Genomic DNA, 12,798 nt, shown 5'->3' with positions numbered 1-12,798 from the left:
TCATCTGAGCAGTCTTCTGTGATCAAGGCCAGGTTGGCATGCTCATCCAGGATGAAGTCTTGAATGGCAGTTGTTTTCCCATTCACTAACCTGGCATGAAGCAGCAGTATTTCCAACCCAGAGGGACTGCTGCTATGGCTACTCTATTCAGAACGAAGGAGAGCTTAGGAACCATCAGTACCCTATATCCCAGATATGGGCAAACTTTGGCCCTTCAGGTGTTTTGGACTTCACCTCCCACAATTCCTAACAGCCTACCGGCTGTTAGGAATTGTGGGAGGTGAAGTCCAAAACACTTGGAGGGCCAAGGTTTGCTATATCCAACTCTCAGGTTGTATTCTTTGTTTATTTCTTGCAAATGAGAACTGTGACCTAGTTTTTTTAACTTTTAGTAGAAGTCCAGGGATCCTGAAATTCATCAGAGATGGAAGGAGCAATCATCATTTAATGGTGGCACTGGGATTCTGTGGTTGGGTGGGATCTTGAAGACCATCTAATTTTGATCTTGCCAATTAGCGTAATCTTTGTATTGACATCAGCTCTAATTTGGAAAAAAAAAAAACACCTTTGTAACCAGAATCCCTGCTTTGTTATTTCCTAGGTGAATGGCAAAGGTTCTCTATGGTGTGTGGACCCAGAATATAAGCCAAACCTTATACAAGCTCTGAAGAAGCAACCGTTTCCTTCCGCATTTGCGTTTTATACCCCGCCGGCATCACCACTGAGGTAGGCTCGATCTTTAAAAAAAAATACAATATTAGAGCTCAGGTGGAGCATGTAATGCAACATTAAGTCTTGATGAAGGATAGTGTTGTCCAAACACAGTTAAATGCAGTTACGCCCCAACATTTATGGGTTTTTACTTTTGTGGATTTGATCTCTGGAGATTGTTTACCTTAGTAAATCTGTTGCTCAAAGTTGTCGTTTCATTTTAGGTGGTAGAGTGTAGCTCAGCGGTAGCAAGCATGGGTTCCATATGAAAAAGGTCCAAAGTCTTCATTTATGCAACCCAACAAACTTCTACAACCTAACAAAACAAAATTTCTTGGTGTCGTGGTTTTTAGGCCTGTGCCTGGAGTTATCTGGGACATTGATTCAGAAAATTACATTGGATAGACCACATTAGCTCTAGTTTCTTAGATGTGGTTATGATTTTTTTTAAGGATGAGCAGATGAAGAGTGGTAGATGTTAAATGTTCTGTATCTCAAACACTAGGGCTGATAGGGGAAAACCAGTTCCCATTTTAGGAGCTAGCAGGTCAGATATGGAACACCCAGATGTGTTTCCCAGATGTGGAACACCCTCCCTGTAGACATCAGACAGGCACCCTCCCTTATGACATTCCGCAAGAGCCTAAAGACATGGTTATTTGAGAAGGCGTTTGACTAAGTGCTACAACAATTGGCAATAATGATTGGAACGGAATATGGATAACGAGATTGGTTTATGATTCTACGATGAGACGACGCGGATGATTTAGTGTAATTGTATTATTGTATTATTGATAGTTAAGTTGATATTCTGTTGCGATATTGCCTTATTGTAAACTGTTTTTATATGTTGTACACCGCCGTGAGTCGCCCTAGGGCTGAGAACGGCGGTCAACAAATGCAGTAAATAAATAATAAATAAATAATATATTGGAGGCACCAAACTATGTGTTGGCCAGTGTGATTGTTATACGCCTTCGAAGTCATTTCACGGCACAATAATTCAATTTTATTGGCAATCCGGAGGTTAAACCAACCTCTTATAAGAAATACATATGCATACATAAATTGTAATAATGGAATGTATAGGCACATAACATAGTTCATGAAAAGCATTCATTTACCGTAGATATTTGAGTATAAGCTGGCCCGAATATATTTATTTATTTATTTATTTGCTTTACTTCTATACCGCCTTTCTCAGCCAAAAAGGCGACTCAAGGCGGTTTACATAGTAAAGGTTAACACAACAATATCAAAAAACAGTTAAACACATTATACAAGACATATCAAATCAAGCAATCAATTAACATAAACGTGCGCCTCAGCAGAAAATCAAAATCATAATCCGCAATCATAGTCCTTTATACCAATTCCTATGTTCAGTTGTACCATCTTAATGTGTTTCCTTGCACAATTAGCCAAACGCTTGTTCATAAAGCCAGGTCTTGACCTTCCTCCGGAATGCCAGCAGTGAGGGGGCCTGTCTGATGTCCACAGGTAGGGCGTTCCACAGCCGGGGAACCTAATTTTACCACAAAAAATTATCCTTCCAGTAATAATAAAGAAAGTAAAATAATAAATGTAATAAAAAAATAATAGAGTAAAATAATAGAAATGTAATAACAGTAATAATAGAGTAAAATAATAAATATAATTATAATTATATAATTATAATAATAGGGTAAAATAAATATAATAATAAAAATAGAGAAAATAATAATAATAATATGTGCCGGCAGGATTGAAGACCGACAGGTCGCAGGTTCAAATCCGGGAAGAGGCGGATGAGCTCCCTCTATCAGCTCCAGCTCCTCATGCGGGGACATGAGAGAAGCCTCCCACAAGGATGATAAAAACATTTTAAAAAATCATCCAGGCGTCCCCTGGGCAACGTCCTTGCAGACGGCCAATTCTCTCACACCAGAAGTGACTTGCTCCGGACACGACAAAAATAAAATAAAATAATAATAATAACAACTACTACTACTACTACTTTATTTTTATACTCTGCCTCCATCTCCCTGAAGGGACTCGGGACAGCTTACAAAGGGACAAGCCTAGAGAACAGAGTTAAAATGTAATGCAATAAAAAAACTAAATAGAGACATATCACAATAAAACATAACATCATAAAAACATTACCTTGGGAGCAATAAAAGTGCTGAGTTCAGAGGGCTCTGAGGCTGTGCAAAATTCCTAGATAGAGCTATGGGAAAGCACACAAATTCAGTGGAAGGGATAGGAGTAATGGTCCCTGGTCAAAGTGGCCCCAGGTAAAAAAGAGGTGAGGAACCACTGGTTTAGAACAAGGTGGAGTGGAAGTGAGAGCTCAGAGCTACTGTTCAAAGTCTCATTTACAGAGGTTTTAGTCTTCAAGACACGGGACTGCTTGTAATCTATGAATTCAGGAATATATACAATATGATATTATTTTTGCACCCTGCCTAGTATGGTGGGCCTTCGATATCCATTGGAGTTTGGCTCCAGGATACCAAAATTAGGAGATGCTCAAGTACCAATATATACAGTGCAATATTAAAACATAAAATAGCAAAAATAAGGTTGCTTTTTAATTTTTTTTAATACATTTTCAGTGGTTGAATCCACAGATGCAGAATCCATGGATATAGAGAATTGACTATGGGTTATGTTCTAAAGTCCACTTTGAAGGAAATATGGAAAAACTTCAGAACTTGAAGTCCATAGAACTGAACTCACTTAATATGGACTAGTTCCCTCAAAACTGCACACCTTAACATATGCATGTTTTCTGTTAAATAGGTAGGTAGTTACCTGTTTTTAATAACTCTACTCCCTACTATAGCAACAATTACTGTCAGAACCCAGATGCCTTAAAGAGCCAGAGACAGGAGTATATTCTTCGTCAGTGGGTGACATAAGTATCTCCCGAATTCTCTTCCTTTGCTGCTCCTCATCCAACATCTGAGCGCCTCATTTCTCTCCTCTACCACTCCTACTATCAGTTGTAGCATTGCCAACAGACTCTACTACAACAATTACAATGTGATAGAAACCAGAAAAATGGTCCAGTATGGTTAAAACAAGTGAGTTTCACATTGATTAGCAAAAGCCATTGGATTCTCTGTGTTTTGATTTTTCATTTTTTAGCATTGATTTTCATTTGTTTTCAAAAATATGACTACTTTGATACAGTTTTAATATGATAGCTGATTGTGATTTTGTATTTAATTATTTTCGTCAGTGGTGAGTCCCTGTCTGCCAGACTGGTGGGATTAAAATTAAATGGTGAGATGGAATGAAAATGAATGTAAACCTTGGGATTTCTTTCCCTCTCTTTCAGTGGTTCTTCGTCTCCTTGCTACTTAACCTCAGTTCTGAAACAGAGTCAGAGCCGACCTGTTAAAGGTAAGTGTGGTGTAGTCAACGGTCTACGGTTTCGCTCTCATTTCTTTTAAGACATAGTCAAAACATTCTTTCAATGGTCTAGACCAGACATGGGCAAACTTGGGCTTCCAACTCCCACATTCCTACTGTTTTAGTGTGTCACTAGCCGTCCCCTGCCACGCGTTGCTGTGATCCTATCTGTGTATATGTGTTTTTGTTTGTGTATATATGTGTTTATGTGTGTATATATATTTGTGTATATATGTGTGTTTGCATGTGTGTGTATATATATATATATGTGTGTGTGTATATTGCATGGGTGTATATATGTGTGTATATATTTGTGTATTTCTGTGTTTATATGTGTACATGTATATTGTGTATATGTGTGCGCTTGTCTATATGCATATTTGTATGTGTGTATGTATGTGTATGTAAGAGGAGCCCCCGGTGGCGCAGTGGGTTAAAGCACTGAGCTGCTGAGCTTGTTGATTGAAAGGTCGCAGGTTCGATTCCGGGGAGCGGCGTGAGCTTCCGCTGTCAGTCCTAGCTTCTGCCAACCTAGCAGTTCGAAAACATGCAAATGTGAGTAGATCAATAGGTACTGCTCCGGCGGGAAGGTAACGGCGCTCCATGCAGTCATGCCGGCCTTGGAGGTGTCTACGGACAACGCCGGCTCTTCGGCTTAGAAATGGAGATGAGCACCACACCCCAGAGTCAGACATGACTGGACATAATGTCAGTCATTATGTCCAGTCATGTCTTTACTATGTGTATGTATGTATGTGTGCATGTATGTGTACATGTGTGTATGTATATGTGTGTATGTATATGTGTATATTTGTATGTGTTTGTATATATATACATGTATGTGTGCATGTATATGTGTGTATGTGTATCTGTATATATGGTGTATTTTGGGGGTTTTTAAGTCTATTCCGCTGGGGTTTTGTGTGTGTGTGTTTAGGGGTGATGGACACTTGTTGGACTATTAGGTGTATTGTGTCCAAATTTCGTGTCAATTTGTGCAGTGGTTTTTGAGTTATGTTAATCCCACAAATAAACATTACAATTTTATTTATATAGATTAGGTTTCTTAAATGAAAATTAGCAGATTAACTAAGAAATTAAGTACACTTCCTTGACTTCACTGGGAATGTCACCAGCAAAGCAATAGTTGACCAGTTTGTGATATAGCACTGTACAAAAAATTTAGTAAAGATATTGACAAGGTGGGACATGTCCAGAGGAAGGCAACAGAAATGCTAAAAATCCTAGACACCTGGGTATGTTTAGCCTGGAGAAGAGATGCTTAAGTGGTGATAGGATGGCCATCTTTAAATATTTAAAAGGATGTTTTATTGAAGGTGGTGTTCTGGATGGTTTAAAGAAGCTCTCTTGAGCAAAGCTTCTTAAATTTTGCCAAACAGGACCCCTTTTGGCCTGAGATTTTTTTTCTGTGACCCCAGGTGTCTAGGTATATAAAATAAGCACAAAGCAAATATTTACTGATAACAATTCAACATTTACAAGGCTTGCTAAACAGTCTGATCTTCTTTTTTATTAAGTACAGGAGAGTCCATTGTAAACACTGCAAAACAAATTCATGTAAATGTCAAAAACAGCCACTAGGTGGCATTCAGAAAACTTTTTCGGGAACCCAACATTGAGATAAAAATACCCCACTTGGGGTCGGGACCTATAGTTTAAGAAGCCCTGCTCTGGAGACTAGGTCACAGATCTATGAAAATGGATTCTACCTAAACATTAGGAAGAATGACCTCATTGTGAGAACTGTTCAACAGTGGAATATGTTGCCTCCATACAGGGTGGAGTATCGTTCTCTGGAGGTTTTTAAACAGGGGCTGGATGAGATATGTTTGGAAACCATATTTTTACTTCCAAACCAGAATTGACAGCTATGGTTTGGATGCGACATCCAAACTGTTCCCAGTTATGTTCCAGGGGTCCTATTAAAGCAGGGTTAAGTTTCCCAAGTCCCAGCAGTACTACAGCTATTAGTAAAGGATATTTGGAGTTGCAGTCCCACAGCATCCAGAGTTCTGTATGGCTTATTTATTTACAGTATTTATATTCCACCCTTCTCACCCCGCAGGGGACTCAGGGTGGATTACAATGTACATATACATGGCAAACATTCAATGTCATAGACACACAACATATATAGACAGACAGAGGCAATTTAACATTTCAGCTTTTCTTGAGGGTATTCTGGCCACCAAGGGAGCTGTCTCTTCACCGACCATTTATAGCATTGATGAAGTACTTCCTCATTCTTTGCATGCTTGCTGGAGATTTTTATGGCCTTGTAAATTAGTTAAATTAGCCTCCCTGCATAAGCAGTACCTAAATTTCCTACTTGACAGATGCAACTGTCTTTCGGGCTGCAAAGGTTGACAGCAAGCTACACAAATTTGGTCGGAAGCTCACTCTAAACCGGGCTGGCTTTGTACTCATGACCTTTCGGTCAGTAGTGATCTTAATGCAGCTAACTCCCAGCCAGCTGTGCCACAGTTTCTGTCCCTGCAAATTCTACTTTCATAAGACAGAAAGTTTATAGTAGCAGTACAACACAAAGTTTAATTAATCTTGGTTTATTGCATTATTCTTTCATTGGGCCTTATCCAGGAATAAATGTTTACGGAAACTATTGCCATTATGTTGTAGCATGACAGAAATGGGGGAATTGTGGACTTTTAGCTCTTGTTAGACTGCAACTTAGAGCCCAACAACATCTGGAAGTGACATATTCCTATTCCTGGTGTATCAAAAAAACAAAACCCTGCCTTTTTGTACTCCCTTTATGCCATCTTGCAGTCTTTACCCAATTTCTTGTCCTTGTTTAGTCTGAACGCTCGTTCTGTTTCGTGTTTTTTTAACAACTCTATTTGCAATCATGATTCATCTAAATCTCAATCTACTTCCCATTTATTATTTATGTTTTTCAAGCTACTTAGTCTGCATTTCCTCTTCCCCGTGCTCTCCCCATCCTTTGTTTCTAACGACGGACGGCCTCTCCCTTCTAACTTGGCACTTAAATAGCTAAACTTTTAAAGGGAACTTGGGTGCCATCTGAGAATACTGTTCATCCATTTTTAATTTGCTTTTGTAATGATCTGATCTGGAGTGAAGCTTATTTCCCTCTTCTGGAGAGTCTGTATGTCTGAAGCCTTTGACCTTGGATTTGTGGGAACGGTGTTCAGATTCTTATGCCTGTAAGGCTCACTAGGTACTCTTGGTCAAGACCCTTAACTTCATTGTTTATCCTATTTTCCCCCCTAATGTGCATTAGTGTTCTTCCTTCAAAAAGAATCTTATTTATTGCTTATTTTTTTTCTTTTCCTTTTCAGACTCTGATATTGATGCTGCTACTGCCATGATGCTCTTGAATACTTCAATTGAAGAAGGCATTTTAGACTGTAAATACATCTTTTGTAACTCCTTCTCCCCTTTGAAGTCTGCTGCTTTGATAATCCATTTCAATTCACGGGAGGTGTAGTTTTACCAAGTATTTCACCTTCGCTGCTAAAAGTGTGCCGGTGCCAAAGATTCCATAACATTGAGCCATGGTGGTTAAAGTGGTGTCAAACTGATTAATACTATACTAAATGCACCCGATACAGAAACAGAAACAAGCAGTCCAGTTCTCTACCTATCAGAGCCAAGATATGTTTAGTTCAGTGAGACTTAAGAGTGCATCTATGCTGATGGGTTGTACGACAAATGCATACCTTTTGAGGAACTGAAACAAAGGAGGTTTTCTCCCTCTACCACACATAACACCAGAACTCTAGTGAAATTGATTAGCTGAAGATGGAAGTATTTCACATGACACATACCGTATATACTCTAGTATAAGCTGAATGTTTCAGTTCTTTTTTTTAGGCTGGAAAAGCTCCCCTCGTCTTATACTCAAAGTTTTTATTTATTTATATTTACTATATTTACTATTTATTTATATTTACTATATTTGTATACCGCTTTTCTCAGCCCTCGGGCGACTCAAAGCGGTTAACAATAACAAAATTCAATGCTCAGAACAACATAAAACAGTTAAAAACAATTAAAACAGTAGCATATTAAACAATCAATTATACATCAATAAATATCTCGTTAGCGTCTCATAATTAGAATCAGGATCCAGTTTCATCATCCAATTGTTGCATATTCCTATATTCGTTACACTGCCTATTCAAATGCCTGCTCAAACAACTAGGTCTTCATTTTCCTCCGAAATGCTAACAAGGAGGGGGCCGATCTAATATCTGTAGGAAGGATGTTCCACAGCCGAGGGGCCACCACTGAGAAGGCCCTGTCTCTCATCCACGCTAGATGTACTTGTGATGCAGGCGGGACCAAGAGCAGGGCCTCCCTAGACGATCTTAATGTCCTAGTAGGTTCATAGGAGGATTTATCATTTTACTCTGTTATTATTATTATTTGTATTATATTTATTATTTTACTCTATCATTATTACATTTATTATTTTACTCTATCATTATTATATTTATTATTTTACTCTACTATTATTACATTTATTATTTTACTCTACTTTTATTATTACATTTATTATTTTACTCTATTATTATTTTTATTACATTTATTCTATTATTATTGGAAGGATACTTAAGCACATTTCCATTGAAGAAAATTAGAATAACGATTTAATCAGAGTTGGACAATCTTAAATTATAGTTTCATGTAAATATTCAAAAACATTTAACCTACTGATGCCTCAATTCATGTAATTTTATTGGCATCTATTTTTATTTTGAAATTTACCAGTAGCTGCTGCATTTCTCACCCTCGCCGTATACTCAAGTCAATATGTCAAGTCAATTTTACCAGGTTTTTTTGGTAAAATTAGGTGCCTCATCTTATATTCAAGCTAGGTTATGCTCGAGTATATACGGTAATTAATGTGTCATTTCTTGCTAGAAGGTGTTCTTAACTAACTTAGGAGACCCCCAAAGCAGGCGATCTGTTAATAGCCATACTGCTTGGCAGTTGTCTTAAAGCTCCGTCTTGAAAGAAGGGTCTTCTGAACATCATTGATGAGGGCGCCAACAAGTAATGGCTCTTCTCCCTTGCCTTGGGTTAAACCACTGTCTAATCAGCTGAGCTGTGGGCAGAAATAGGCACTGGACTTGGAAACATTGATTTTTGGATTACCATCCCTTAAAATCACTCAGTGACCACATTGGCTGGAGTTTCTGGAAACCGTACTCTCCCAAAAAAGTATATTTCATAAGATCTGGGGAGATGAGTCATCGCAAGGGCCTGTACAAACTAGCCATGGATCTCATTTATGCCACAGGTTGCCCATATCTGCTGTGTATTAACAATGTTCTGGTGGGGGTTGGAATGTGGGGAAGGATTATTGTCTAAAATTAAACAGAAATGGAAATGGATGGAGAGAAAAAAAATCGAGTGATGGATGTGAGGAACCTCAGACTTTTCAGTTGCCTCCAGTAATAGCAAAAGGAATCGGTTGGAAAACAAAGGCAGACTTTGGGTGCATCTACATTGTATAATTAATGCAGTTTCACACCAGTTTAACTGCCATAGCTCTAGGCTATGGAATCATGGGAGTTGTAGTTTTACAAGCTCCTTAGCCTTCTCTACCAAAGAGTGTTGGTTCCTCACCCAAGTACTTCTCCCGTGATTCCACAAAGTTGGGCCATGTCTATTAGTGTTCATGCGTATCGATGTATCCCTTGTTTCTCTGCTTCCAAAACCATTTTAGACAACTATTTCCAAATCCCAGGACCTTGCTTTCTCGGGTCAAGTTGCGTCCTCGATTATTGTGGAATTTGTAACTTCTCTGGGCTTTGCCCCATTGCTCTGACTACAATGTCTGCTTATCCCAGGTGCTAATGAGATGCTCATTTTCATTCAGGTGAGAAGCCGCAACCTCTCAAGCTCTCAAAAAAGAGGAATTACGGCAGCACGTTCCACAACCATGGGGTGACAAGCCAGAATAACAGCGATTTGGCAGTCGCCAGCGTCGACCCCAAGGCGGATCACAACTATAGCGCTAGCAGCGTGGCATCACAACGCTGCGCATCGCTCTCCAGCGTGTCTTCTTTGTCCTCCATTGATGAAGTCTATGATTTTGTCTCAGAAGGCAGCCGGACGGGCAGCGACGGCAGCGAAGGGTTCCATAGCGAGGTGGACTCGGAAGATGACGACGATGAAGATGAGGATGACAATGACGATGAAGATGACGACGACCCCCTGGCGGATAGCGGTTACACCTCGCAGCCGTGCGGAGGGGTTTCGGAGAAGGCCCCTCCTCGCCAGAAAGTCCTGGAGGAGCTGTGCCAAGAGATTGACGAGGAACTGAAAGAAGCTGCGGGGTCTCTCCTCCACCTCGCTGGCATTAGCACGTGTCTGGGGTCCCTAATAAGTACTGCAAAGACCCACAGCCACAAACGAAGGAGAACAAATAGTGACACGGCGTGAAAAGCCGCGCCTGCCAATAGATAGGAACGCATATTATTATTTTTTACATTTTTCAGTGTGGCAATATTCCTCTACTTTTTTGCCCTTCACAAGGGAGATCAAAGCCATAAAAGGACTGTTTCGTTCGACCGTTTGTTTTGTTTCGTTGGTTTTTTGCAGATCTGTAGTTTGACAAAAATTGTTTTTTAAACATTTTATTTCCTTTTTTAAATTTTTTTTTGCCTCTCTCTTTTGTGAGCATGGTGGTTTTTAGGTGGATGGGAAGGATGAATTGAAATTGTGCAGGACGTGCAGAGGAGGAGGAAAGCTGAATGCCTCACTGATTTCCTTAATATTTTCAACTAAGTGGAATATTCTAAACGTATCCATAGAACGATTGGATTCAGAAATGTGTCGCTGTCTTCATCAGGCCATGCCAAGGAAGGTCTTGTAGAGCTCTTGGGATGAAATGGAAACTGGGGGATGCATTATCCTTTTGTATGGTGGAATACATTGTAGAGCAGTGGTTCCTCAACCTGTGGGTCCCCAGGTGTTTTGGCCTACAACTCCCAGAAATCCCAACCAGTTTATTAGCTGTTAGGATTTCTGGGAGTTGAAGGCCAAAACATCTGGGGACCCACAGGCTGAGAACCACTGTTGTAGAGTATTGAAGGATTGCACCCTATGTCTCAATCTGTCCCACATCTAAGCTCACCAGATGTTTGTATGTCAGGCATTGGAGCCATGGCTTTCTCCATCAAACCCAATTTGGAGTTGCTCTCTCACATTTTGAGGTTTAGGTGACAAGTGGGTCAGGTCTATGTGTTACAGCATACCCATGGAAACTTGTTTCACATTCTTCTAAAACAGTGGTTCTCAACCTGTTGTTCCCCAGGTATTTTGACCTACAAATCCCAGAAATCCCAGCCAGTTTACCAGCTGTTAGGATTTCTGGGAGTTGAAGGCCAAAACATCTGGGGACCCACAGGTTGAGAACCACTGTTCTAAAAAGATCAGGCAGTAGAAATCAAATAGATTTGGGACTTCATGAATGGGGCTAAATTGAGGGTGGACAACTTGGCAGCTTTCAGGTGCCTTTGGACTACAACTCCTATGAACCCTCACTGTTATCTTAGGATGGTTGGGAGTTCAGCACCAGTTGTACACCCTTGATAAATTTTTCCCTAGAAAAGAGCAAATGAAATATATGGGAGCAATAAGTCCCAACTAAATTAAATGTGTTGTCAAAGGCTTTCATGGCCGGAATTACTGGATTGTTGTGAGTTTTTCAGTCTGTATGGCCATGTTCCAGAAGCATTCTCTTCTGACGTTTATATATCTGTGGAAGTCCAGGGTGGGGTAAAGAACTCTTGTCTGCTTGAAGTATGTATGAATGCTGCAATTTGCCACCTTAATTAGCATTAATGGCCTGCAGTTTCAAGGCCTGGCTGGTAGCTCTCTGGGGGAATCCTTTTTTGGGAGGTGTTAGCTGGCATTGATTGATTCTTACCTGGAATTCCCATGATTTTTGAGTGTTGTTCTTTACTTACTGTTCTGATTTTAGAGTTTTTGTAATACTGGTAGCCTGATTTTGTTCATTTTCATGGTTTCCTCCTTTCTGTTGAAATTGTCCACATGCTTGTGGATTTCATTGACTTCTCTGTGTAGCCTGACATAGTAGTTGTTGGAGTGGTCCAGTATTTCTATGTTCACAAATAATATGCTGTGTCCAGATTGGTTCATCAGGTGCTCTGCTATGGCTGACTTCTCTGAATTAATCAGGGCCAGCTAACACCTCCCAACAAAGGATTTCCCCAGACAGCTACCAGCCAGGCCTTGAAACTGCAGGCCATGAATGCCAACAAGGTGGCAAACTGCAACATTCACACGTACCTCAAGCAGACAAGAGTTCTTTCCCCACCCTGGACATTCCACAGATATATAAACTTCACTTACTTAGCTTCCAACAGATCCCTCAACCTCTGAGGATGCCTGGCATAGATGTGGGCAAAACATCAGGAGAGAATGCATCTGGAACATGGCCATACAGCCCGGGAAACTCACAGCAACCCACTAAATTAGGTCTCTTTGGGACTGGTGTTTGCTGTAACTCTCTTAGTTTCTGTTCCAATCTGGCATCCAGCAAACAAGCATCAGGTGAGCCTGAAGGTGGAGAAATTACACATGGAAGGAGGGAGGGAGGGAGGGAAGGAGGAAGTCTGTAGCCGCAATTGCTCTGCTCCACCCTTCCTT

At 40.2% G+C, this 12,798-nt stretch overlaps 1 protein-coding gene across 2 annotated transcripts in view; it reads left to right on the top strand.

The window, feature by feature from the left end:
• The window catches only part of FOXN2 (forkhead box N2), a 64,027-nt gene extending 52,096 nt beyond the window's left edge, over positions 1 to 11,931 (top strand). For both annotated transcript variants that reach the window (XM_060754547.2, XM_067463161.1), the window contains exons 3-6: positions 602 to 726; positions 4,037 to 4,101; positions 7,452 to 7,520; positions 10,001 to 11,931. In XM_060754547.2, the coding sequence (XP_060610530.2) occupies positions 602 to 726; positions 4,037 to 4,101; positions 7,452 to 7,520; positions 10,001 to 10,566 (825 nt within the window). In that variant the 3' untranslated portion in view covers positions 10,567 to 11,931. The remainder of the gene's footprint in view (positions 1 to 601; positions 727 to 4,036; positions 4,102 to 7,451; positions 7,521 to 10,000) is intronic.
• Positions 11,932 to 12,798: the final 867 nt, after the last annotated feature.

The sequence above is a fragment of the Anolis sagrei genome, chromosome 1, assembly GCF_037176765.1.
Source record: "Anolis sagrei isolate rAnoSag1 chromosome 1, rAnoSag1.mat, whole genome shotgun sequence".
NCBI classification, from domain to species: domain Eukaryota; kingdom Metazoa; phylum Chordata; class Lepidosauria; order Squamata; family Dactyloidae; genus Anolis; species Anolis sagrei.
This window is presented reverse-complemented; position numbering and strand designations above follow the sequence as displayed.